Here is a 23,836-nt window from a genome sequence, read left to right on the forward strand (position 1 = left end):
AGTAATACTTCCAGGTCATTCTTCCTATTACACGCTTTAAGTGAGCCGGCATTGAAGTTCCCACAAATAATAATTTGCTTTCCCCTATCTGATAGCCCGCATCTCGTGGTCGTGCGGTAGCGTTCTCGCTTCCCACGCCCGAGTTCCCGGGTTCGATTCCCGGCGGGGTCAGGGATTTTCTCTGCCTCGTGATGGCTGGGTGTTGTGTGATGTCCTTAGGTTAGTTAGGTTTAAGTAGTTCTAAGTTCTAGGGGACTTATGACCACAGCAGTTGAGTCCCATAGTGCTCAGAGCCATTAAGAGCCCTATCTGATAGATAGCACAACAAGGCATCCAAGTTTCCCATGAATAAAATAGCTTTCATCAACATCATCAGCGTTGTGGTCGTCATCATGTACATTTTCGGGTTAGACGTCTTTGCCTATTTAGATACAAAGCTATTGAAAGCTGGTAGCACCATCTTCCTCATGGTCGTCTAATCCTCCTACTTTCGAGTCCACAGTCGTCCGCAAAGGGAGCGGGGGATATTTAAAATATTTCTCGTGGTATATAATCTGAGCTCGTATAAGCTTTTTTTTTTAACTGGCCATTTTCTTCCAAAAAGGAGTTGTCCTTGTTCTGTAGCTCAAATTTTCAAACATAAGATATTCAAGTTTTATTTGAAGCAAAAACTTCGTACTGCATACCACCGTCACTGCCTGCAGTATGACTCGAAAACCAGTGAAGAGCATGGAATTTGATGGTAGAATCTTCTGAGTCACTAGACCGCGTCATATTCTTCTCCAAGCTTATTCAGTGCTTGACGTTTCGAACCCTCTACTGAAATCTTCGATACTTCTTGAGAATTTCACTGGAAAGCTGAACGATGTCGAAGGATAGTGATTGGTTCAGTTATAAAAAGCTATTTTTCCGCGGTTTTTCGGAGATTTGAGTTACTCGATAGAAACCTTCAAGTTATTTTTGGTGGATCATCGTCTTTGCGTGAACACTGAAAGTGGATATTGAAAGAGAGATGGAAACCAAAACATTATTGTTGTTGTGCCGCCTAGATTCTTTCCTGGTCAGTGTTTATGTTACTCGTTCGCAGTGCCTGAGTGTTTACTTTCTTGATAGCAGGGTAGCCACCAAGATGGAAGCCTGTAGCCATTGCCCCGATTGAAATTGCACTTACTCTTCACGAACTGTCATCCTATTATTCTTTCACATTCAGGACAGTACATTAGAGGTATTTACAAATACAAAACACATCTACAATCAATACATAACACTTTGTGCGTGACACATTGATTTCGCGGCCCAGAATTTGGCAGTCTTGATTGCTGGATCATTTTCTCAAACCATGTCATACAGCGTGCAGGTTGCAGGAAAACGCCGGGCACACCAAGATGTGTTCAGCATTTTGAAGTTCCCTCCATTCGCAAGTTGTATCTCCAGTAACGCACCACCGCCTTAAATTTTGTTTCTACCTCGACGCTCCAGTTCGCAGTCTGTTCAGTCTTCCATGTGTGGTAGCGTAGTTGGAAACCAGCAGCGGGCTGTTCCTTTAGGTTTTGTCTGCTACTTCCAGTTGCCTTGTTACGCCACAGTTCTATTCGGCGATGTAATTGTTTCAGCTGTTCAAAACAGGCTCTCTCTCAACTTCAGTCTAGGACGTGATGCCTCGCTTTAAACTTGGGATTCCTGGTATCGTTTTCCTGTTTTCTTTTCAACCTCTGTCGCTGCTCTTTGTCTGATACCCGGGGCTGCTCTGCATATCAGATGGTAGATGTTGTCGACCGAAGTTGGTCGTATGCAGTCACTAATAATGCCTATCTCTTTAAGAGCGGTGTCAACATGTCTGGTGCGTGCGGGGTTTTTCTAGTCTGGTGAAGCATTTTCTGCCGTGAAGAAACATAGAGTTAGAGAAGACTTACGTGAAACATATGGCTGAGCCCCCACTCTCCCATGTGCTGTTAGTGACGTCCGTATAGTTTTATTTCGGCTGCAGTCTTTGTCCTTCATTTCTCGCAATGGTCTTTGAAAATAAGTGTACGGTCGAGTTTTACTCTGAGGTATGTAGCGGTGCCCAAATATTATTGTTCATTTCCCCTCCAAGGTACTTCCAGTTTCTCCCTGACTTCTCTGTTCCCCAAGTGAAACGAACAGACCTTAGTTTTGGATGGGTTAGCCTTTAGGTGATTATTGTCATAGTATTCTACTACGTCTTCAAGGGCTGCGGTCAGTTTAATTTCTACCACCTCAAGCTTTCTTCCTTAGACTGCAACTACTGAGTCGTTGGGATAAAGGAAAATTTTGTGTTTGTTCCGACAGGTAGGTCATTGGTGTAGATATTGTATAGCAATGGTCGCAGCACTCTACCTTGAGGCAAACCGTTTTCTGGATTCTCCAACAGCCTTTCTTGTTGTTCAACGTGACAAAGAACCGCATGTTTTGTAGTAGGCCTTGGATGAAATGCTTTAATCGGTAATTCTTGGTGATCATACAAATTTTCCTTACGAGTTTTTTTATGATTTACTGTGTCACATGCCGATGTTAGTCCCACGAATGCCATACCTGTAATGTTGCCTCTCTTGTATCCGTTCTGTTTACGCCGAGTTAATTTGAGGATCTAGCGACAACATGATTTTTCACGGAAGAAATCCTGCATGGCGTTTAATATGAGTCTAGTCTACATATTCCAACACACTCTTCAAGATCGTTCTTTCCAGCGGTTTGTATAGATGACAGAGAAGAGAGACTGTTCGAAAATTTGGTGTCTGTCGGATCTTTCTGACGTTTCAGAGAGGCTACCACTTAAACTTTATGACAGATTTTGGGTACCTGCGGCTTAGAGAGCCAGTTGTTAATTAGATTTAGAATCTACGTTTTACTACCTGGACCGAATCTCTTTATTTGTTCAAGTCAGGTCTTTTAGGCCTGGAGCTTGGTTATTCTTCATGCAGCGCATGCGTGCTCATCCCGATAAAGTGAGAGACAAACAATAAAGTCATTTTCGTCAGCTTTTCTGTGTAGCTTTACGCTCTTATATCGTCTTTTGGTTTTGTCATTTAGTACCAGATGATGAGTTAATTAGTGAGTCAGTTAGTTACATGTCCCATAGATCATTTGAGCGATTATTTTATCGAAATAACGTGGAACGAGTCAGTTTACAGGGAATGTATATGTGAGCTGTTTGTTCAGGGGTTACATTTAACGTTTCAACGAAAAGTCTGGTACGGTCTTCGCTAAGATCTTTCAAGAGTTTCTATGCTCCGTGATCGCTATGTTTCATGTCTAACTGTGTCGACTAGATTTCAACACTTTTCTCTTCTAGAGGCAGATATGGTAGACATCATTTATTCGCCTGCTTGATTTAGTTCTTTAAATATTACTTTTTTGGCTAGGACTAGTTGTTATTACAATATTGTATATAACCTGGTTGCGTTTTTCTTGTTGCTCTTCTACCGCTGAATTGATATTTTGTCTGAAACGTGACCCATTAACTCCACTACCCCGGAAGAAACGCGAGACAATATTTATTTATTCTTATTTATTTGTGACCTTCAGACATCATCCACTAAGCCAGCCACCAGATACATGCTATGTAACATTAAAAGTCATATCCAATCACAAACATCTCATTCATACTCAAACCCGAGAATCCCATGGATTATTTACATTGACTGTGTACATCACAATTAAATCACGATGCCTTCAACCGCTAAAAATTTATGTACACTGGTGTGGAGAACATATATATGAAAGTAACTTTCGCATGTTCTGTCACTGCTAGGTAACACAGTTCGATGAAAGTTTTACCATGAACAGAAGAAAATGCTACATTATAATACAGAAGGTACATGAAAGAAATGCGCAATGAGGCAGATAGGAATGAAACTTATATTCAAAGCCAGTAATCATTGTGAAGTCACCGCGATTCATGGTCGTCCCTTGACAATAGAAAAGGCAGAACATGGTTCTTAATGGGATGTGTACTGCTACAGTATAGTATAGTATAATAGGCAACTGAAAGAAAAACGCAATGAGACGGATAGAAATGAAATTTTCATTCAAAGACATTAACTACTCTGGAGTCACCCATTTCATGATGATCGGACATTACAAAAGATGGGACCTGGTTGTTGATGGGGACTGTGATCACCACGGACAAATGGTTCAACGCCTAGAACCGCTCGTCCACACCGGCCGGCTCACCACGGGCAGCAGTGTACTCTGTGCAACTGCTGCCATGCTGCCCACAAGGTCGGCAAGGAGTTTTGTGTGGTTGGGCGTTACATTCCTCTACCAGTGCCGTTGACAAATGTTGGATGGTCGTTTGTGCCTGTGGACTCGCTTCAAATACTTTTCGACAACTCATCCCATAAGTGCTCGGTGGAATTTATGTCGACGTAACGGGCAGGCCTGTCCATTTGCCGAATATTCTCTCATTCCAAGAGCTCCCGCACCTGCAGAATTCCGATGCGGTCGCACATTGTCATCCATAAAAATGAAGTCAGGTCCAAATGCGCCTCTGAAAATACGCACATGGCTAAGGAGTACAGTGCCACAATATTGTTGGCTGTATTCAAAGTTTTGGACGTTAGCACGGCCATGCAACATTAAGCCTCCATATACCATAACACTTAGACCGGCAAAATGATTTTGTTCGACAGTGTTCCTGGTACATTATGTGTTTACACCACTCGCCATATGAGGGCACGTCCGGCATGTGATGAGGCGAAGAGAAATGATCTTTTGCTTGTCCGTGTATTATCGTGTGGAGAGGCATAATTCGCATATTGATCTCCAAGTCTTTGCACACGGAACAATCGTCAGACAACAAGACTGTGAGACTGTACTTTTTGCCCATGCATATCTTTTCAGGAGTTCATTCAGCCTGACTTTTATGGGTGACAATGCTCTGCCTCATCAAATAGGGCAGATGCAGGAGCTGTTGGAACGAGACGATATTGGGCGAATGGATAAGAACGACCATTCCCCGGACTTGTATCCCATGAAGCATGTGTGGGATACGTTGAGGAACTTATTAAAGCATCTGTTCGTGCACCAACGACAGTACACAAGTTGTCAACCGCACTGGTGGAAGAATGGATCGCCCTCCCACAAAAACATTTACCAACACTGAAGCCGGCACTGGAGCATGTAGCAGAACATGCACTGATGTCCGTGGGGATCACACACCCCATCAAGAGCCCTGTCCCGCCTTTTGTAATGTCCAGGGGGCATCATAAAACGCTGTGACTTCGGTGTAATTACTGTGTTTGAATAAATGTGTTGTTTCTGTTCATCTCATTGCGTGTTTCTTTCAGTTACCTTCTGTAATATACACACATGCTCATAAATTAAAGATAATTGCAGAATGTGGTGCCACAGAACGTGGCACTACACAAAACTGGCGCTAATAGCATAGGCGCATAGGGAACAAACACGACACAGATCTGTTAATCCATGTTATTGGTGATAAGTTGAGAAAACCGTCCCGAAACATATGTGCTACAAAACACCACTGTTTTCTGCGCATGTACCCCGATATCAATATGAGATGTGATCATCATGCACACGTACACACGCCGCACAACGGGTTGGCATACTCTGGATAAGGCGGTATAGCCTCCCATTCTTGTACCAGTGTTTGTTGGAGCTCCTGAAGTGTCGTAGCGGTTTGAAGACGTGCAACGGTACGTCGACCGAGAGCATCCCAGAGTTGCTTGATGTGGTTCAGGTATGGAGAACAGGCAGGCCACTCTATACGCCTGACATCTTCTGTTTCAAGGTACTCATCCACGATGGCAGCTCGGTGGGGCCGTGCGTTATCATCCATCAGGAGGAAGGTGGGACCCACTGGACCCCTGAAAAGGCAGACGTACTGGTGCAAAATGACGTTCCGATACACCTGACCTGTTACAGTTTCTCTGTCAAAGACATGCAGGGGTGTACGTGCACCAATCATAATGCCACCCCATACCAGCAAACCGCGACCTCCATACAGGTCCCTTTCAAGGACATTAAGGGGTTGGTATCTGCTATCTGGTTCACGCCAGATGAAAACCCAGCGAGAATCACAGTTGAGACTATACGTGGACTTGTCCGTGAAGACAACCTGGGACCACTGTTCCAATGACCGTGTACTGTGTACTTGACACCAGGCTTTACAGGCTCTCCTGTGAGAAGGTGTCAGTGGAATGCACCTTGCAGGTCTCCGGGCGAATAAACCATGTCCGTTCAGTCGTCTGTAGACTGTGTCTAGAGACAACTGTTCCAGTGGCTGCGGTAAGGTCCCGAGCTAGGCTACCTGCAGTATTCCGTTTCCGTCTTCGGCCACTGATGGTGAGATATCGGTCTTCTTGTCGTGTTATACACTGTGGACATCCCGTACTTTAGTGCCTGGACACGTTTCCTTTCTGCTGGAATCGTTGCCATAATCTTGAGATCACACTTTGTGGCACACGGAGGGCCGGTGCTACTACCTGCCGTGTTTGACCAGCCTCCAGTCGCCCTAGTATTCTACCCCTCATACCTCATCAATATGTGTTCTTTGAGCCATTTTCAACACTCAGTCACCATTAGCACGTCTGAAAACGTCTGCTCACTTGCTCGCTGCACCATACTCTAACGTGCACCAACACACCTCTGCGTATGTGGACTGCTGCCAATGCCTCCGTGCGACGACCGCAGGTCAAATGCACCGCATGGTCATACCCCGAGGTGATTTAAACCCGCAAACCGCCCACCAGACCGTTGTTTCACCACGTATCAGCATTATCCTTAATTTAAAAATGTGTGTGAAATCTTATGGGACTTAACTGCTGAAGTCATTAGTCTCTAAGCTTACACACTACTTAACCTAAATTATCCTAAGGACAAACACACATACACACGCCCGAGGGAGGACTCGAACCTCCGCTGGGACTAGCCGCACAGTCCATGACATCAGCGCCTAAGACCGCTCAGCTAATCCCGCGCGGCTATCCTTAATTTATGAGCGTGAGTGTACGAGGTGCATTCAAGTTCTAAGGCCTCCGATTTTTTTTCTAATTAACTACTCACCCGAAATCGATGAAACTGGCGTTACTTCTCGACGTAATCGCCCTGCAGACGTACACATTTTTCACAACGCTGACGCCATGATTCCATGGCAGCGGCGAAGGCTTCTTTAGGAGTCTGTTTTGACCACTGGAAAATCACTGAGGCAATAGCAGCACGGCTGGTGAATGTGCGGCCACGGAGAGTGTCTTTCATTGTTGGAAAAAGCCAAAAGTCACTAGGAGCCAGGTCAGGTGAGTAGGGAGCATGAGGAATCATTTCAAAGTTGTTATCACGAAGAAACTGTTGCGTAACGTTAGCTCGATGTGCGGGTGCGTTGTCTTGGTGAAACAGCACACACGCAGCCCTTCCCGGACGTTTTTGTTGCAGTGCAGGAAGGAATTTGTTCTTCAAAACATTTTCGTAGGATGCACCTGTTACCGTAGTGCCCTTTGGAACGCAATAGGTAAGGATTACGCCCTCGCTGTCCCAGAACATGGACACCATCATTTTTTCAGCACTGGCAGTTACCCGAAATTTTTTTGGTGGTGGTGAATCTGTGTGCTTCCATTGAGCTGACTGGCGCTTTGTTTCTGGATTGAAAAATGGCACCCACGTCTCATCCATTGTCACAACCAACGAAAAGAAAGTCCCATTCATGCTGTCGTTGTGTGTCAACATTGCTTGGCAACATGCCACACAGGCAGCCATGTGGTTGTCCGTCAGCATTCGTGGCACCCAGCTGGATGACACTTTTCGCATTTTCAGGTCGTCATGCAGGACTGTGTGCACAGAACCCACAGAAATGCCATCTCTGGAGGCGATCTGTTCAACAGTCATTCGGCGATCCCTCAAAACAATTCTCTCCACTTTCTCGATCATGTCGTCAGACCAGCTTGTGCAAGCCAGAAGTTGTTTCAGTTTGTTGTCACACGATGTTCTGCCTTCATTAAACTGTCACACCCACGAACGCACTTTCGACACATCCATAACTCCATCACCACATCTCTCCTTCAACCGTCGATGAATTTCAATTGGTTTCACACCACGCAAATTCAGAAAACAAATGCTTGCACGCTGTTCAAGTAAGGAAAACGTCGCCATTTTAAGTATTTAAAACAGTTCTCATTCTCGCCGCTGGCGGTAAAATTCCATCTGCCGTACGGTGCTGCCATCTCTGGGACGTATTGACAATGAACGCGGCCTCATTTTAAAACAATGCGCATGTTTCTATCTCTTTCCAGTCCGGAGAAAAAAAATCGGAGGCCTTAGAACTTGAATGCACCTTTAGATGTATCGTTCGCAGGCCCCACCGCCGGCCGCCATCGAGTTCCTGACGAAGATCCGCGAGGTGATGGCCATAGCGAAGCACAAGATGGTGGCGAAGCGTTTCTCGCCCAGCCTGTCGGGCATCCCCGAGGAGGAGGCGGCGTACGGCGGCGGCGGCGCCCAGCTGGCGCCTGGAGCTGCGCAGGCGCAGTCCGCCTCCGCCTGGCCGCCCCCCGGCTTCAGCCTCAAGCGCGAGAACAGCCGCCGCAGGGGTGAGTGCATATTCCACTGTGACACCGCAACCTCGACTCTTTGAGAAACAAATAAGCACTTCGGGCAGAAAATTAGTCCTCTCCAGTGGACATCACGCTAGTACCGTGTAACATCGCCAATATCCTTGCTAAAGGCTTCTCCCTGTGCCGAGAAAGAGGAAGGGTGTAGGCATCCTGTAGACGAATTTCAAACTTACGCTTTGGTATGGGAGACAATTTGCGCTATTTCGAGAAAGTGGTGTTTAATTGTACTCCACAGTGTACTTACCTGTTGGAAAGTTAATTTACAATATAGCCGTTTGACGAAAGGGGAGGCGGAGGAGAGTGGGGAACATGAAGGAGTACAAGACAGAAATAACCAGGAGAAGTGTTCTTGACTATAGATCATGTCAATATTTCACCCAAAAATCTCTGGTTTGTATACATGTGTCTCACTTTTCTTTTGTATAACTTCCTTTCACTTACTGTTTATTTAACTTCGAAACAGTCTTCACATCTCATTCATTACAATATTACATTTTCTTCTTGGATTGTAAGCTATAGTGTTTCTTTAGTTTTCCGTGGATTTTTCTCTTCCCTTCATCACTCTATTTTAATTAATTATTTATTTTTTATTATTGTGTACAATTTCGACACATACCACCTGGAATCCTATGTAGATGATATTTTCACACAGTTACACAAGCTTATATAGAACTGTTATTAACATTCACACTACTGGCCATTTAAAATTGCTATACCAAGAAGAAATGCAGATGATAAACGGGTATTCATTGTACAAATATATTATACTACAACTGACATGTGATTATATTTTCACGCAATTTGGGTGCATAGATCCTGAGTAATCAGTACCCAGAACAACCACCTCTGGGCGTAATAACGACATTGATACGCCTGGGCATTGAGTCAAACAGAGCTTGGATGGCGTGTACAGGTACAGCTGCCCATGCAGCTTCAACACGGTACCACAGTTCATCAAGAGTAGTGACTGGTGTATTGTGACGAGCCAGTTGCTCGGCCACCATTGACTAGACGTTTTCAGTTGGTGAGAGATCTGGAGAAGGTGCTGGCCAGGGCAGCAGTTGAACATTTTCCGTATCCAGAAAGGCCCGTACAGGACCTGCAACATGCAGTCGTGCATTATCGTGCTGAAATGTAGGGTTTCGGAGGAATCGAATGAAGGGTAGAGCCACGGGTCGTAACACATCTGAAATGTAACGTCCACTGTTCAAAGTGCCATCAATGCGAACAAGAGGTGACCGAGACGCGTAACCAATGGCACACCATACCATCACGCTGGGTGATACGCCAGTATGGCGATGACGAATACACGCTTCCAATGTGCGTTCACCGTGATGACGCCAAACACGGATGCGACCATCATGATGCAGTAAACAGAACCTGGATTCATCGGAAAAAATGACGTTTTGCCATTCGTGCACCCAGGTTCGTCGCTGAGTACACCATCGCAGGCGCTCCTGTCTGTGATGCAGCGTCAAGGGTAACCGCAGCCATGGTCTCCGAGCTGATAGTCCATGCTGCTGCAAGCGTCGTCGAACTGTTCGTGCAGATGGTTGTTGTCTTGCAAACGTCCCCATCTCAACAGCGATCCAGACGTGGCTGCACGATCCGTTACAGCCATGCGGATAAGAAGCCTGTCATCTCGACTGCTAGTGATACGAGGTCGTTGGGATCCAGCACGGCGTTCCGTATTACCCTCTTGAACCCACCGACTCCATATTCTGCTAACAGTCATTGAATCTCGACCAACGCGATCAGCAATGTCGCGATACGACAAACCGCAATCGCGATAAGCTACAATCCGACCTTTATCAAAGTCGGGAACGTGATTGTACGAATTTTTCCTCCTTACACGAGGCATCACACCAACGTTTCACCAGGCAACGCCGGTCAACTGCTGTTTGTGTATGAGAAATCGGTCGGAAACTTTCCTCATGTCAGCACCTTGTAGGTGTCGCCACCGGCCCCAACCTTGTGTGAATGCTCCGAAAAGTTAACCATTTGCATATCACAGCATCTTCTTGCTGTCGTTTAAATTTCGCGTCTATCTTCGTGGTGTAGCAATTTTAATGACCAGTAGTGCAACTTCGAAACAATCTTCAAATCTCATTCATTACTATATTACATTTTCTTCTTGGATAGTAAGCTATAGTGTTTCTTTAGTTTTCCGTGGATTTTTCACTTCGATTTATCACTCTGTTTCGGTTAATTACTTACTGTTTATTATTGTGTACAATTTCGACATCTGCCACCTGGAATCCAATGTAGGTCATATTTTCACACACGTACAGAAGGTTGTATAAAACTGTTGTTAACATTTACTTCAAGACTTGTAATTTAAAAATTTTCAGTTATTACTGAAGGAAATTGAAAATTTATAAAATATTAAATTAAAAAGGAAAACACCCAAACGCTTCAAACCATGATACTACACTTGTTCATCATCTATAATACCATCACAGCAGATGTCTTACCGGCAGTTCCTAATCTTAACCACCGGGGAACAACAGGGTGAAGGAAAGTATATTCTTCAGGAAGCCCATGATGTAAATTCTTCATCAATAAGCTATGCTACCGTTACTTATTTGTTTGTGAGTGAGTCCCCGATTGCTGGGGACAGCATACTAAGGCTCTAGAACCCTAGTTCTACGGAATCCATACCATCCTAAAACAAACCTGAACCCAATGCGCGTCAGCCCTGAGATGGGGACACAACTGAGCTATTGCTGTCGTCCGCAGTACCAATGTAGTTAACCAATGGAACCAACGGATTCACCAACCCAACCCGCGCAACCAGCTCCCCCCGGAGTTCCACATAAGTCACCTACAGCCTCCCATTCATTATGCCGATTCTGCCATAGCTGCCACGTTGTTGGTAGCACATCAGCTGCTTTTAGTCATCCTCTGTACAGAAATTAATTTCAGTTTCGGTAAATCCTCGGTCACATTCACTCACTCACAGCATTCACTTCACCATTATCACTCACAATTTGCTGTCTCTTAGACTAAATATTTTCTTAAGTTCCCCCCCAGACAACATATTTGCTACCTCGTTCCCTAGATGCCATTACTCGTAATTTCTAACAGTCACTTAGTGTAGCAATGCCAGTTATTTTAATCAGTAAATCTTCGTAAGCTGTCCAATCCAGTACAGTCCGGTGTGGTGTACGAATGTCACCGCATGCACACATTTCTGCCGCACGTTTCTTTTTCATGAGTAAATATTCAGTATACGGTCTATGGCGTGACACGCATCAAAATGGATTTGCATGCCTCGCAATGATTCTCTCCGTGATGTGTGGAAATGTGTCATAAACCCGTGGACCAGTTATGGAATTGTCCCTCTCTCTTTGGCCACTCTCGAGCATTGAACAATTTTAGCTCTTGTTCGTTTGTTATTTCCTGGGGAAGATTCCGTTTGTGAAGGCAGAAGAGAGACCCTCTGCATCTGACAGCAGTCTCCAACGGGCACAGGGCTAGTGTTGTATCCAGAATCTACGAAGTAGCTTAACACATCACACATCTACAGAATGAATAAAATATTAAAAAAATTATCTATAATATGTACAAGCTGAAAGTTTACTTCTAAATATCCTGGAGTACTACGAGTCCTTCAGCGGTGCTGTGATAGATCAATTTCTGAATTATCCTCTATACAAACTGGTTTAATTTCTCGCTGCTGTAAGATATACTAACTGGCTAGCTGTTAAGATTACAAGCGTGTTTCAGTGGGTTCTTACTGTAAGTTTTCCGAGATATGGGGCCTGAACTTAGAGTGCGACTTCTTAAAAGGTTTTGATGACAAAACAATTGAATCGACTTCTTCGGCAGCTGCGCAGCTAGCGCTTTGGGCCACTAAGCGAGGAGGCTCGGGTTCTATTCCCGGCCGGGTCGGAGATTTTCTCCACTCAGAGGCTAGGTGTTGCGTTGTCCTTCCTTTTTGTATCGTCATAACTGACAGTGCTGCTAAGATGGCTGAATACGCACGGCTCGAAAGCCAATAAACCGAGGAAAAAAATCAATTGAATGCAGTGAGTGATGCGAAGACGACATTCTTTGGCGGCGTCTGTGGCGTCGCCCATCGGAGGCGACGAGCGGTGAAGACGACGCGCTGGCGGGAGGTTTAATGTGTTGTCTAACACGGAGGCGTGAGCGGAGCGTGTTGTGCCCCGCGCGGTCGCGAAGGCCGGTATTACACTATCAAATTTCTTTGTCAAAGATTTGATCAAAGATGTGATCCAATATTCCGTCCAATATATTTGACAAAGATCTTTGACGTAGCGCTACAAGGGGTATTACACTGTCATCAAATTTTTCGTCAAAGTTCAAGATGGCTGACAACAACTTGTTATTAACCGCAGCAGTTCTACGTACTCCAATTGCATTGTGTGCACATGCGGAAAAGAAGTGGGGGGAGAAAATGGAACCATACATACGAGGTTGACAGTCTTAAAAGTCCTGGGATTACAACTTGATAATAAATTCAGTTGGGAGGAGCACATCACAGAACTGCAGAAACGCCTTAGCAAATCTGTATTTGCAATTCGAGTGTTAGCAGACATAGGCAACATAAAAATGAAAAAGCTTGCATACTTTCATTCCATAATGTCATATGGGATAATATTTTGGGGTAAATCTTGAAGTCAAACAAAAGTTTTCAAGGTCCAAAAGCGTGTAATACGTATTATTTGTGGAGTAAATTCACGGACCTCCTGCAGAAACCTCTTCAAAGAACTGGGTACTTCAGATTCTTGCATTGGTACTGGGGGAAAATAAGAAAGAAAATGAAACTGTTGGCGGGCCAGAAGTACAGTGAGACTGTCGTTTGGACGTACGAGATTTGCAGGTTAGCTTTTTTTGTTTTGTATTTCATGCCTAGATACTTCCGTAGAGATATTGTTGCATGTGGATCATTATATGTAATGATTATTACAATACATGCAACGATATGTTTGTACAGTTATCTAGGCATGAGAAACAAACAAAAAAAAAACTATAACTCTCGTAGGCCCAAATGACAGAGTCTCACTATACTTCCGGCTCGCAGGTTAACTACTGCCTCTCAGTATATTTACTTCTTAATAAAATTTGTCGTAAATAATATATCTCTTTTTCCAACAAACAACTCAGTTCATACATACAATACCAGGAACAAAAATGATCTGCACAAGGACTTAAAAACACTTACTTTAGTTCAAAAAGGGGTCCACTACTCAGGAACACTCATCTTCAATAATTTGCCGGGAAACATAAAAAATTTTGTTAGAAATAAAGATCAGTTTAAAAGGAGCCTGAAAGATTTACTACTGGCCAACTCCTTCTACTCCATTGGCGAAATTTTTAATAGAAACAAATCATGTATTTATTCATACTATTAGTATTTCTATTTCAGCTTAAAAAAAATCGACATGTTCCACATCCACGAGGATCTCCTCAGCACGGATCTATGGAACGAAAAACTAATCTAATCTGGGTGAAGCCGTGGGTTTTACGACGACACGATAAAAGCATTCAACAAAACTTGTTACGTGAGCTTACAGTGGAAGACGTCAAGTCGTACATCGATTACTTAAGAATGGATGAGCATACATTTCTGTATGTGCTCAATGAAGTGTATCCTCATATCACAAAGCACAATTTTCACTTAAGAACTGCTACATCTTCAGAAGACAGGCTCACTATAACACTCTGATTCCTTGCTACAGGAGAGGGTTATGTTAGGTTAGGTTAGGTTAGGTCAGGTTAGGTCTCCAATCTTCTTAATCTATTTTTTATTCAGGGTGCCTCACGTTGTAAAGCGCCTCATAAGCTTCAGACATCTCTATTAATTCTGTAGTTGTCGGCACACACCAATTGTATTTACCGGCAATGGTTATAAAAACACTACAGACGACAGAACGCTGCAGCGATGCTAGCGCTCTGCGTGGTAACATATCGCATTGCAGTGAACAGAAGACAAGCGATTTCTTTGATCAAATATACGGCCTCGGCCTAGATTTGATCAAATATTGGACGACATTTGTCAAAGATCCCTATTACACTATCAAATATCTTTGACAAAGATATTGGACAAAGAAATTTGATAGTGTAATACCGGCCGAAGACACCGTCGACGCTGCAGCTGGTACGAGTACACTGCCTCTATTGGTGTGTCTCACCAGCGCTGTCCTCTGTGTATGCCGTAAGATCGTCTGTTACCAACTGCATCGCAGTTTGTGTGCCCAGATATTGGCGGCAAATCCTACGACAGCAGAATGCCAACTGCCATATCCATCTGAAGCCATCATTGAGGATCCATTACGTAGAGCAACTAGACCACGGGGATGCTGATTACTACATTTCACTCGCTGTTCCACATGTACGCTGAGGTGACAAAAGGCATGGGATATCTGCTAATATTGTCTCGCACCTCACTTTGCCAAGCGTATTGCAGCAACTCGACTTGGCCTGGACTCAATAAGTGGGTGAAATTCCCGTGCAGAAATATTGAACCGGTGCAGAGTTTTGTGCATGAACGAACTTGTCGATAACGTCCCACAAATATTCAATCAATTCAGGCGATCTGGGTGTCAAAATAATTCGCTTGAATTGTCCAGCATGTTCTTCAAACCAGTCGCGAACAATTGTGGCTCGGTGACACGGCGCATTGTCATCCACAAAAATTCCATCATCATTGGGAACAAAGTCCATGAATTGCTGCAAATGGTCCCACACTCCCAAGCCACGATCGGCTCATTTCGACCACAAGACCCAATCCATGCCATGTAAACACAGCTCACACCATTATGAAGCAATTAACAGCTTACACAGTGCCTTGTTGACAACTTGTGTCCATGTTTTCGTGAGGTCTTGGCCACACTCGAAAACTACCATTAACTTTTATAACTGGCATCGGGACTCTTGTGAGCGGGCCACAGTTTTCCAGTCATCCAACCGACATGGTCACGGCCCCAAGAGAGGTGCTGCAGGCGATGTTGTGCTGTTAGCAAAAGTTGCTTCTATAACCAATTAACGCCAAATTTCGGCGCACTGTCCTAACAGATATGTTCATCGTAAGTCCCAAGTTGATTTCTGTGATTATTTCACGCATTCTTCCTTGTCTTTTAGCACTGACAACTGTACACAAATGCAGCTGCTCTCGGTCTTTAAGTGAAGGCGTCGGCCACTGAATTAGCGAGAGGTAAAGCCTGAAATTTGATATTCACTTGACACTGTGGATCTCGGGGTATTGAATTTCCTAAAGATTTCTGAAATGGGATGTCCATGCATCTAGCTCTAGATACGAGGGTCGTTCCGAAGGCAACGCCTCCTATTTTTATGCATGGAAACTACAGGAGATACATAAATCACAACGGCACAGCTAAACAGAGCAATATTTCAGCTACAGAATGTCATTTTTCCACATTTTGACCACTGTTCCTTATGCACTTTTTCCAATAACGAACCAGAGACTGTGTGCCACGCTTGTAAAAATCGGAACCAGTTGAGGCTAACCACTTCCTTGCAGCTTTGATAACAGCAAGTGGGCCTTTAAAATGTTCGCCACGTAGTCCATATTTCAGAGGTCCAAAGAGATGGAAGTCTGAATGCGCTAAATCGGGACTGTACTGTGGATGTGGTAAGACAGTGCAGCCGAATTTTGCAACGAGTTGCGTGGTCGCAGAACTGAGGTGGGGCCTGGACTTCTCATGTTTCAGGTGATAGTTGGTCTTCTTCTCTAGCCTAACCCTGGAAATTTGGCCTCTCAGCGTAGACAGTGTCGTCTTGTAGCGTGCTGAACTGACAGTTTTCCGAGGCTCCAGGGCATCCAAAGAACCACTCCCAGGCTATTCCAGAAGATCATGCACATCACTTTGCTTGCAGGCGGCTGTGTCTTGGACTTCTTCGTTGACGGAGAGTTCGCATGTCACCTTTCCATGGACTGTCTTTTGGATTCCGGCTGGTAGAGGTGACACCACGTCCCATCTCCGATGACGATGCTATTCAGAAAATTATCACTCTCAGCTTCATTTTGGTCCAGTAGGTCCCGACAATATTTCCATTCGATGAGTATAAACGGTACCCGTCTCGCACAGATTTTGCGTTAACCGACATGTTCTAACATTGTCTGCAAGACATTGACAGCCGACATTCAGCTTTGCACACAATTCTCTGGTCGTTATCCGCCGATCAGCACGGATGAGTTGCTCAAGACGCTCTCCATTGCGAGGGATGACAGCTGTGCAGGGTCTACCGTGCCATGGCTTCTCATGCACATCCTTTTCACAACCCTGGAAATATCGTACCCATCCACTCGCTTTGCTCACATCCGTTGCATCGTCTCCATAGACCTTGAGCAAGCGGCGACGGATTTCAATCGGTGCAATTTCTTCAACAGTGAGGAGTTCAGTCATACATCGCAGATTTATACGCGAATCCACATCAGACTCTATTTTGGAACACTCCGCTGCTGGCGCCAACTACAACAAACAACGGAACCAGTTCAAAATGAAAGAGGAAAGTGCAAGCATTAGCACTACACCAACGACATCCAAAGTCAACACAAAGAAGTAGGAGGCATTATTTTCGGAAGGACCCTCGTACCGTTCCATGTTCAAAGTCTGTTAATTCCCGTCTTGCCCCCAAAACCACGTCGGAAATCGTTTCACATGAACCAAGTGGGTATAAGTGACAGTCCCGCCAATGCACTGCCAATTTATACCTTGTGTATGCGACACTACCACCATCTGCATATGTGCATATCGCTGTCCCACGATTTTCTTACCTCACTGTGTTATGGGATTAGTATGAGGGGATTCGTCCGACCAGTAGACGTGCGTTAGGATGCCGGAATCTTCTCAAACCAGGAATGTACGCGGTTGTTCTCATCTTCGTAGATGGGTGTGCCGACAGTATACTCTTCATGAAGCTGTAGAAGAAAGAAGTACATCTTGTCATTTGCAAATACCGAAATAAAGGCTGAACCAGAAAGAATTTTACTTGCAAGAAGTAAAAGAGTGCTTGCCTGTAGAAACACACAACTTGGCGCCTCTGTTAATAGTTTACCAATCTCACAAATATCAAAGTTAACACAAGCTATGATGTAACTCTACACAAGTCTATATAATTTTTCTTAAGCATCGAAAAATTTGTAAAATCGTAATAAATTAAATGCTTTGGATAATCAGATGGAAACCCAGTTCTAAGCAAAGAAGGGAAAGCAGAAAGGTGGAAAGAGTATATAGAGTGTCTATACAAGGGCGATGTACTTCAGGGCAATATTATGGAAATGGAAGAGGATCTAGATGAAGATGAAATTGGAGATATGATACTGCGTGAAGAGTTTGACAGAGCACTGGAAGACCTAAGTCGTAACAAGGCGCCGGGAGTACACAACATTCCATTAGAACTATTGACAGCCTTGGGAGAGCCAGTCCTGACAAAACTCTACCATCTGTTGAGAAAAATGTATGAGACAGGCGAAATACCCTCAGACTTCAATAAGAATATAAAAATTCTAATCCCAAAGAAAGCAGGTGTTGACAGATGTGAAAATTACCGAACTATCAGTTTAATAAGTGACGGCTGCAAAATACTAACGCGAATTATTTACAGACGAATGGAAAAACTGGTAGAAGCCGACCTCGGGGAAGATCTGTTTGGATTCCGTAGAAATATTGACCCTACGACTTACCTTAGAAACTAAACTAAGAAAAGGCGAACCTACGTTTATAGCATTTGTAGACTTAGAGAAAGCATTTGGCAATGTTGACTGGAATACTCTCTTTCAAATTCTAAAGGTGGCAGGGGTAAAATACAGGGAGCGAAAGGCTATTTGCAATTTGTACAGAAACCAGATGGCAGTTATAAGAGTCGAGGGGCACGAAAGAGAAGCAGTGGTTGGGAAGGGAGTGAGAAGGGGTTGTAGCCTCTCCCCAATGTTATTCAATCTGTATATTGAGCAAGCAGTAAAGGAAATAAAAGAAAAGTTCGGAGTAGGTATTAAAACCCATGGAGAAGAAATAAAAACTTTGAGGTTCGCCGATGACATTGTAATTCTGTCAGAGACAGCGAAGGACTTGGAAGAGAAGTTGAACGGAATGTACAGTGTCTTGAAAGGAGGGTATAAGATGAACATCAACAAAAGCAAAATGAGGATAATGGAATGTAGTCGAATTAAATCGGGTGATGCTGAGGTAATTAGATTAGTAACTGAGACACTTAAAGTAGTAAAGGAGTTTTGCTATTTGGGGAGCAAAATAACTGATGATGGTCGAAGTAGGAGGATATAAAATGTAGACTGACAATGGCAAGGAAAGCGTTTCTGAAGAAGAGAGATTTGTTAACATTGAGTATAGATTTAAGTGTCAGGAAGGCGTTTCGGAAAGTATTTGTGTGGAGTGCAGCCATGTATGGAAGTGAAACATGAACGATAAATAGTTTGGACAAGAAGAGAATAGAAGCTTTCGAAATGTGGTGCTACAGAAGAATGCTGAAGATTAGATGGGTAGATCACATAACTAATTAGGAGGTATTGAATTGAATTGGGGAGAAGAGGAGTTTGTGGCACAACTTGACTAGAAGAAGAGATCGCTTGGTAGGACGTGTTCTGAGGCATCAAGGAATCACCAATTTAGTATTGGAGGGCAGCGTGGAGGGTAAAAATCGTAGAGGGAGACCAAGAGATGAATACACTAAGCAGATTCAGAAGGACGTAGGCTGCAGCACGTACTGGGAGATGAAGCAACTTGCACAGAACAGAGTAGCATGGAGAGCTGCATCAAACCAGTCTCAAGACTGAAGACCACAACCAACCAATTTAATATGAGGTGTTGTCTGGTGTTACTTTAGCCATACAATCAAATCTTAACAAACCAGTCTAGGTTTAAGAGCTTGATCACATAAAATTTTGACGAAAAGCACTGAGGCCGAGATTCCTCTACAAATGGCCGCCAAATAATCCTACATATATGAGAATCCGACACTGTCTTTCTACAGCTTTCAACCCACCAATGGAAACCTGAAGAAATGCCAAAAGAGAGATCGAAACGTTCGCCACTGATAAAGTTTAAAGAGGAATATGTTGCGGAGTAACGACTGAGACGATTTGACCGTCAATGACTAGGGCTATGATAGTCTATAGACTTACCCCGTCAGTCCAAAAAAGGGACTGAATTAATCACAAGTAGACAAAAGTTAGATGGTTTAAGATGGTTGTTTTGATGCTGAAGGTGTTCTAACTAGTAACCACTCTCCTCCACTTGAGTAAAATGCACAGAATGTTTATACATGTGAAACTGTCAGAAAAGCTCTCCTTTGTGGCTGTTCAGTTAGCGCATCACGTTCGTTGGAGTATTGGTTATGTCGTCAAAGCGTTAACCCTTTATGTAAATATCTTTAGGTTATCGCTTTTAGTATGTTCGTATTGATAACACCAAGTCTCGTCACCGGTGACATTTTTCCCAGAAAAGAGTTGTCCGCCTTTTGCATTTCAATCAAATCTCGTCAGGCGTCCACGTATCGGTGTTCTTGTGCGTGAGTCAAAAGTGTACAAGACATACTTTTCTCTTTTACAAAACATTCTGCAGAATGTCTTGATCAATTGATTTAGATATGTTGCTCCATTGTGATTTGAGACAGAACAACGTACACATTGTGGCCGCACGTCCATTGCTTAACATTTCTTGGTCGTAGCTGGCTGGTCTAATACACGTCTATTGCTTACAGTTCAAGCTACCAACACAGTTACTGCGCTGGTGTCACCTGTACTCCAGCAGTGAAACCATTTCGGAACATTCTGCACGAACAGTACATAAAAGCATGAATTTTATTTATATTTTTCTCTACAGATGTCCCAAACAGAGTGTTTGATTTGCATTTATAAACATGACGCCCGTGAACATATTAAAAAGTGCACTGAGGCGACAAAAGTCATGGGATAGCGATTTGCACATATATACACAGCGGTAGTGTCGCATACATAAGATATAAAACGGCACTGCATTGGCGGATCTGTCATTCATGCTCAGATGATTCTTGTGAAAAAATTTCCGAACTCATTACGGCAACAAGATGGGAATTATCAGACTTTTAACGCGGAATCGTATCTAGAGCTAGACGCATGGGACATTCCATTTCGGAAATCGTTCAATATTCCGAGATCCACAGTGTCAAGAGTGTGCCGAGAGCACCAGGTTTCAAGCATTACCTCTCACGACGGTCAACACGGTGGCTGAGGGTCTTCACTTAACGACCGAGAGCAGCGGCGTTTGCGCGGAATTGTCAGTGCTAACAGACAAGCAACACTGTGTGTGATAACCACAGAATCAATGTGCGACGTACGACCAACATATTCGTTAGGGCACTGCGGCGAAGTTTGGCGTTAATGGGCTTTGCCAGCAGACGATCGACTCGTGTGCCTTTGTCAGTAGAACATCATCACCTGCAGCGCCTCTTATGGGCTGGTGATAATATAGGTTGGGTCCTAGATGACCGGAAAACTGTCACCTGGTCAGATGACTCCAAGTTTCAGTTGGTAAGAGCTGATGGTAGGGTTCGACTGTGGCGCAGACCCCACGAAGCCATGGGCACAAGCCTTCAACAAGGCACTGTGCAAGCTGATGATGCCTCCATAACGGTATCGGCTGTTTACGTGGGATGGACTGGTTCCTCTGGTCCAACTGAACCGGTTATAGACTGGGAAGGGCTATGTTCTGCTACTTGGAGACCATTTGCAGCCCTCTGTGTAGCTTGTGTCCCCCAACGACGATGGAATTTTTACGCACGGACCACAATTGTTCACGTTTGTTTGAAGAAGATTCTGGACAATTTGAGCGAATGATCTGGCCACCCAGATCGCCTGGTATGAATCCCGTTGAACATTCATGGAACCTAATCGAGAGGTCATCACGTGGACAAAATCCTGTAACATTTTCGCAATTATGGACGGCTATAGTGACTGTCTACCCCAATATTTCTGAAGGGTACTTCCAGCGACTTGTTGAGTCCATGCAACATACGCTGGGCAAAAGGAGGTCCGAGACGATATTAAAAGGCATCACATGACTTTTGTCACCTCCGTGTATAGGTCCAATACCAGTAAAAAGTTATGCATGTACCAATTTAGTTGATCGGAACGGCTATCGGTGCACACGGCGCCTTCCATCATTTCATAAGAGACAAAACTGCAAATCATCGGACTACACCATACGCTTCCAGTCAGCTACTGTCCCATTCATGTGGTGTTCGTCCCACCTAAGACGTGCTTCTCCATGGTCTGCTGTGAACAGTGACCTCATACGAGGTACCGACTCCAAGCCCCCACTACGTTTTCTTCGCTTCGCAATGTTTGCTCAAAAACTGGGCCTGCATTCATTGACAGCAGCTATTCCTGTCGGGTTTGAAACCGGTTATCATCGACAAGACACGGTACTCGTCTCCAATCCCAGTCAGTTAGGATGTTTTACGACTACTTACCTTACAATATCTTGTATGGTTGCGAGTGGTACACTGTTCATTGTAGACTAATTGGACAGCCCACATCGATAATAGGGATGGGAAAAACCAACCGATTAAAGCCAATATCGATATTTTAGTTCTGAATAATCGGTATTTTTCGGTATTTAGATGGTCTCGGTTGTGACAGGTGTTTTCATTTTTTACCAATAACTGAGTAAAGAACGAAATACCAATTAGCCATAGCAAATTTTTCGTTTTTAAATAAACCTTTTTTAAGAAAGAATTAACTTTTATTCGTAAAATTTGCACTGCTTTGAAATATTGCTTTGTTATAGAAAATGGGACAAGCGATCAGCGTCATTTTAATAACAATACCGACAGAAACGAACAACACACATAGTGTAAGTATTGGTACAGGATGTCGGAGACAATAATATACCTCTTACCATGTGGCGTGGCCTGTTAGATGGTACATGCAGTGTGAAGACGTGCCCCATCTGGTCTACATGATAGTTTCTCACTGTCGTCATTGGACATCAGTAATACTACAGAATTGCTCCATCGCGAGTCTGGAAGTAATTTACGAAGTGTGTTATAAGTTAAGTACAATGTTCCGTTTCCTTTAAAAGATTAAAAACGGAAGTAACTACTACCATCTTGTGACATAATACAAGGATAAAACGTAAAACTTAACAGTTCATTCGCAGCTTACAATAAACATTGAAAGCAGCTGATCCTCTGCCTGTGTCCACATGACATACATTTATCTGCTTATAGCCCTTGAAAGCGGACAAATTAACACGGAAAACAGTTCTTCAACCTCAGTGTTCACCCTTTACCACTGACAATTCATAATGCCCAAACGATGGAATTTTTCCCAACTACGATATGATTTTTGAGGAGAGTTTCAAAAAATTAAGATCAGTAGTAGAATATAGGTGTTGTTTTGTGGCGATCAACTTCTTACCACTTTTCGAGAAAAGCGGCGAACAGTGGACATAGTAGAATACTGGTGATTTTTGTGGTGATCAACCACTTACCACTATTCGAGAAAAGCGGCGAACAGTGGGCATACTAAGTTTTCTTTTATTGCCTATTTAATTTAATATTTTGATTCCATGTATCTTGAAACTGGGAGAGTCTAAATTTTTCAATCTTTGTTTGGTTTCTATGTTTATTGCAAGAAATTGGAATAAAAAAACATAAAATCGGTTATTTCAGAAACCGGTTATTTGGTTCAAATGGCTCTGAGCACTATGGGACTCAACATCTTAGGTCATAAGTCCCCTAGAACTTAGAACTACTTAAACCTAACTAACCTAAGGACAGCACACACACCCATGCCCGAGGCAGGATTCGAACCTGCGACCGTAGCAGTCCCGCGGTTCCGGACTGCAGCGCCAGAACCGCTAGACCACCGCGGCCGGCCAAACCGGTTATTTTGAGCGTTTCTAATAGTCGGGTTAAACTGGCGTTGAAAAAAAAAGTTATAAAACTGTAAAGCGCTAACTGCCATCCATAACTGATACACCAACATCTGGCTAACTTCACTTACGGTGTGGCCATAGGAGTGAGCTTTTAAGTTTTCCAGGCGTAAAGACTACAAAATGAATTTTTGGGATTTCAGCCAGTTGATGATGACAGCTTGCCGCGATAGTTCGGCTGACAACCATTCAGCTATGTCCAGGTTAATGTTGTATACCAGTGCCCATTTCTAAGTTTACATTAACAATTAGCGTTGAGACGCATGCTCATAAGTGATCACTGCATGAGCGCCCTCTGTCGACTTTAGCGACGTTTTCGAATCTTGT

General features: G+C 43.8%; 1 protein-coding gene across 1 annotated transcript in view; it reads left to right on the forward strand.

The window, feature by feature from the left end:
* Positions 1 to 23,836, forward strand: part of LOC126484989 (uncharacterized) — a 224,743-nt gene that overhangs the window by 188,163 nt on the left and 12,744 nt on the right. Inside the window, exon 10 of the mRNA XM_050108595.1 lies at positions 8,330 to 8,564. Coding sequence (XP_049964552.1) covers positions 8,330 to 8,564 — 235 coding nt within the window. The remainder of the gene's footprint in view (positions 1 to 8,329; positions 8,565 to 23,836) is intronic.

The sequence above is a fragment of the Schistocerca serialis genome, chromosome 6, assembly GCF_023864345.2.
Source record: "Schistocerca serialis cubense isolate TAMUIC-IGC-003099 chromosome 6, iqSchSeri2.2, whole genome shotgun sequence".
Taxonomy (NCBI): Eukaryota; Metazoa; Arthropoda; class Insecta; order Orthoptera; family Acrididae; genus Schistocerca; species Schistocerca serialis.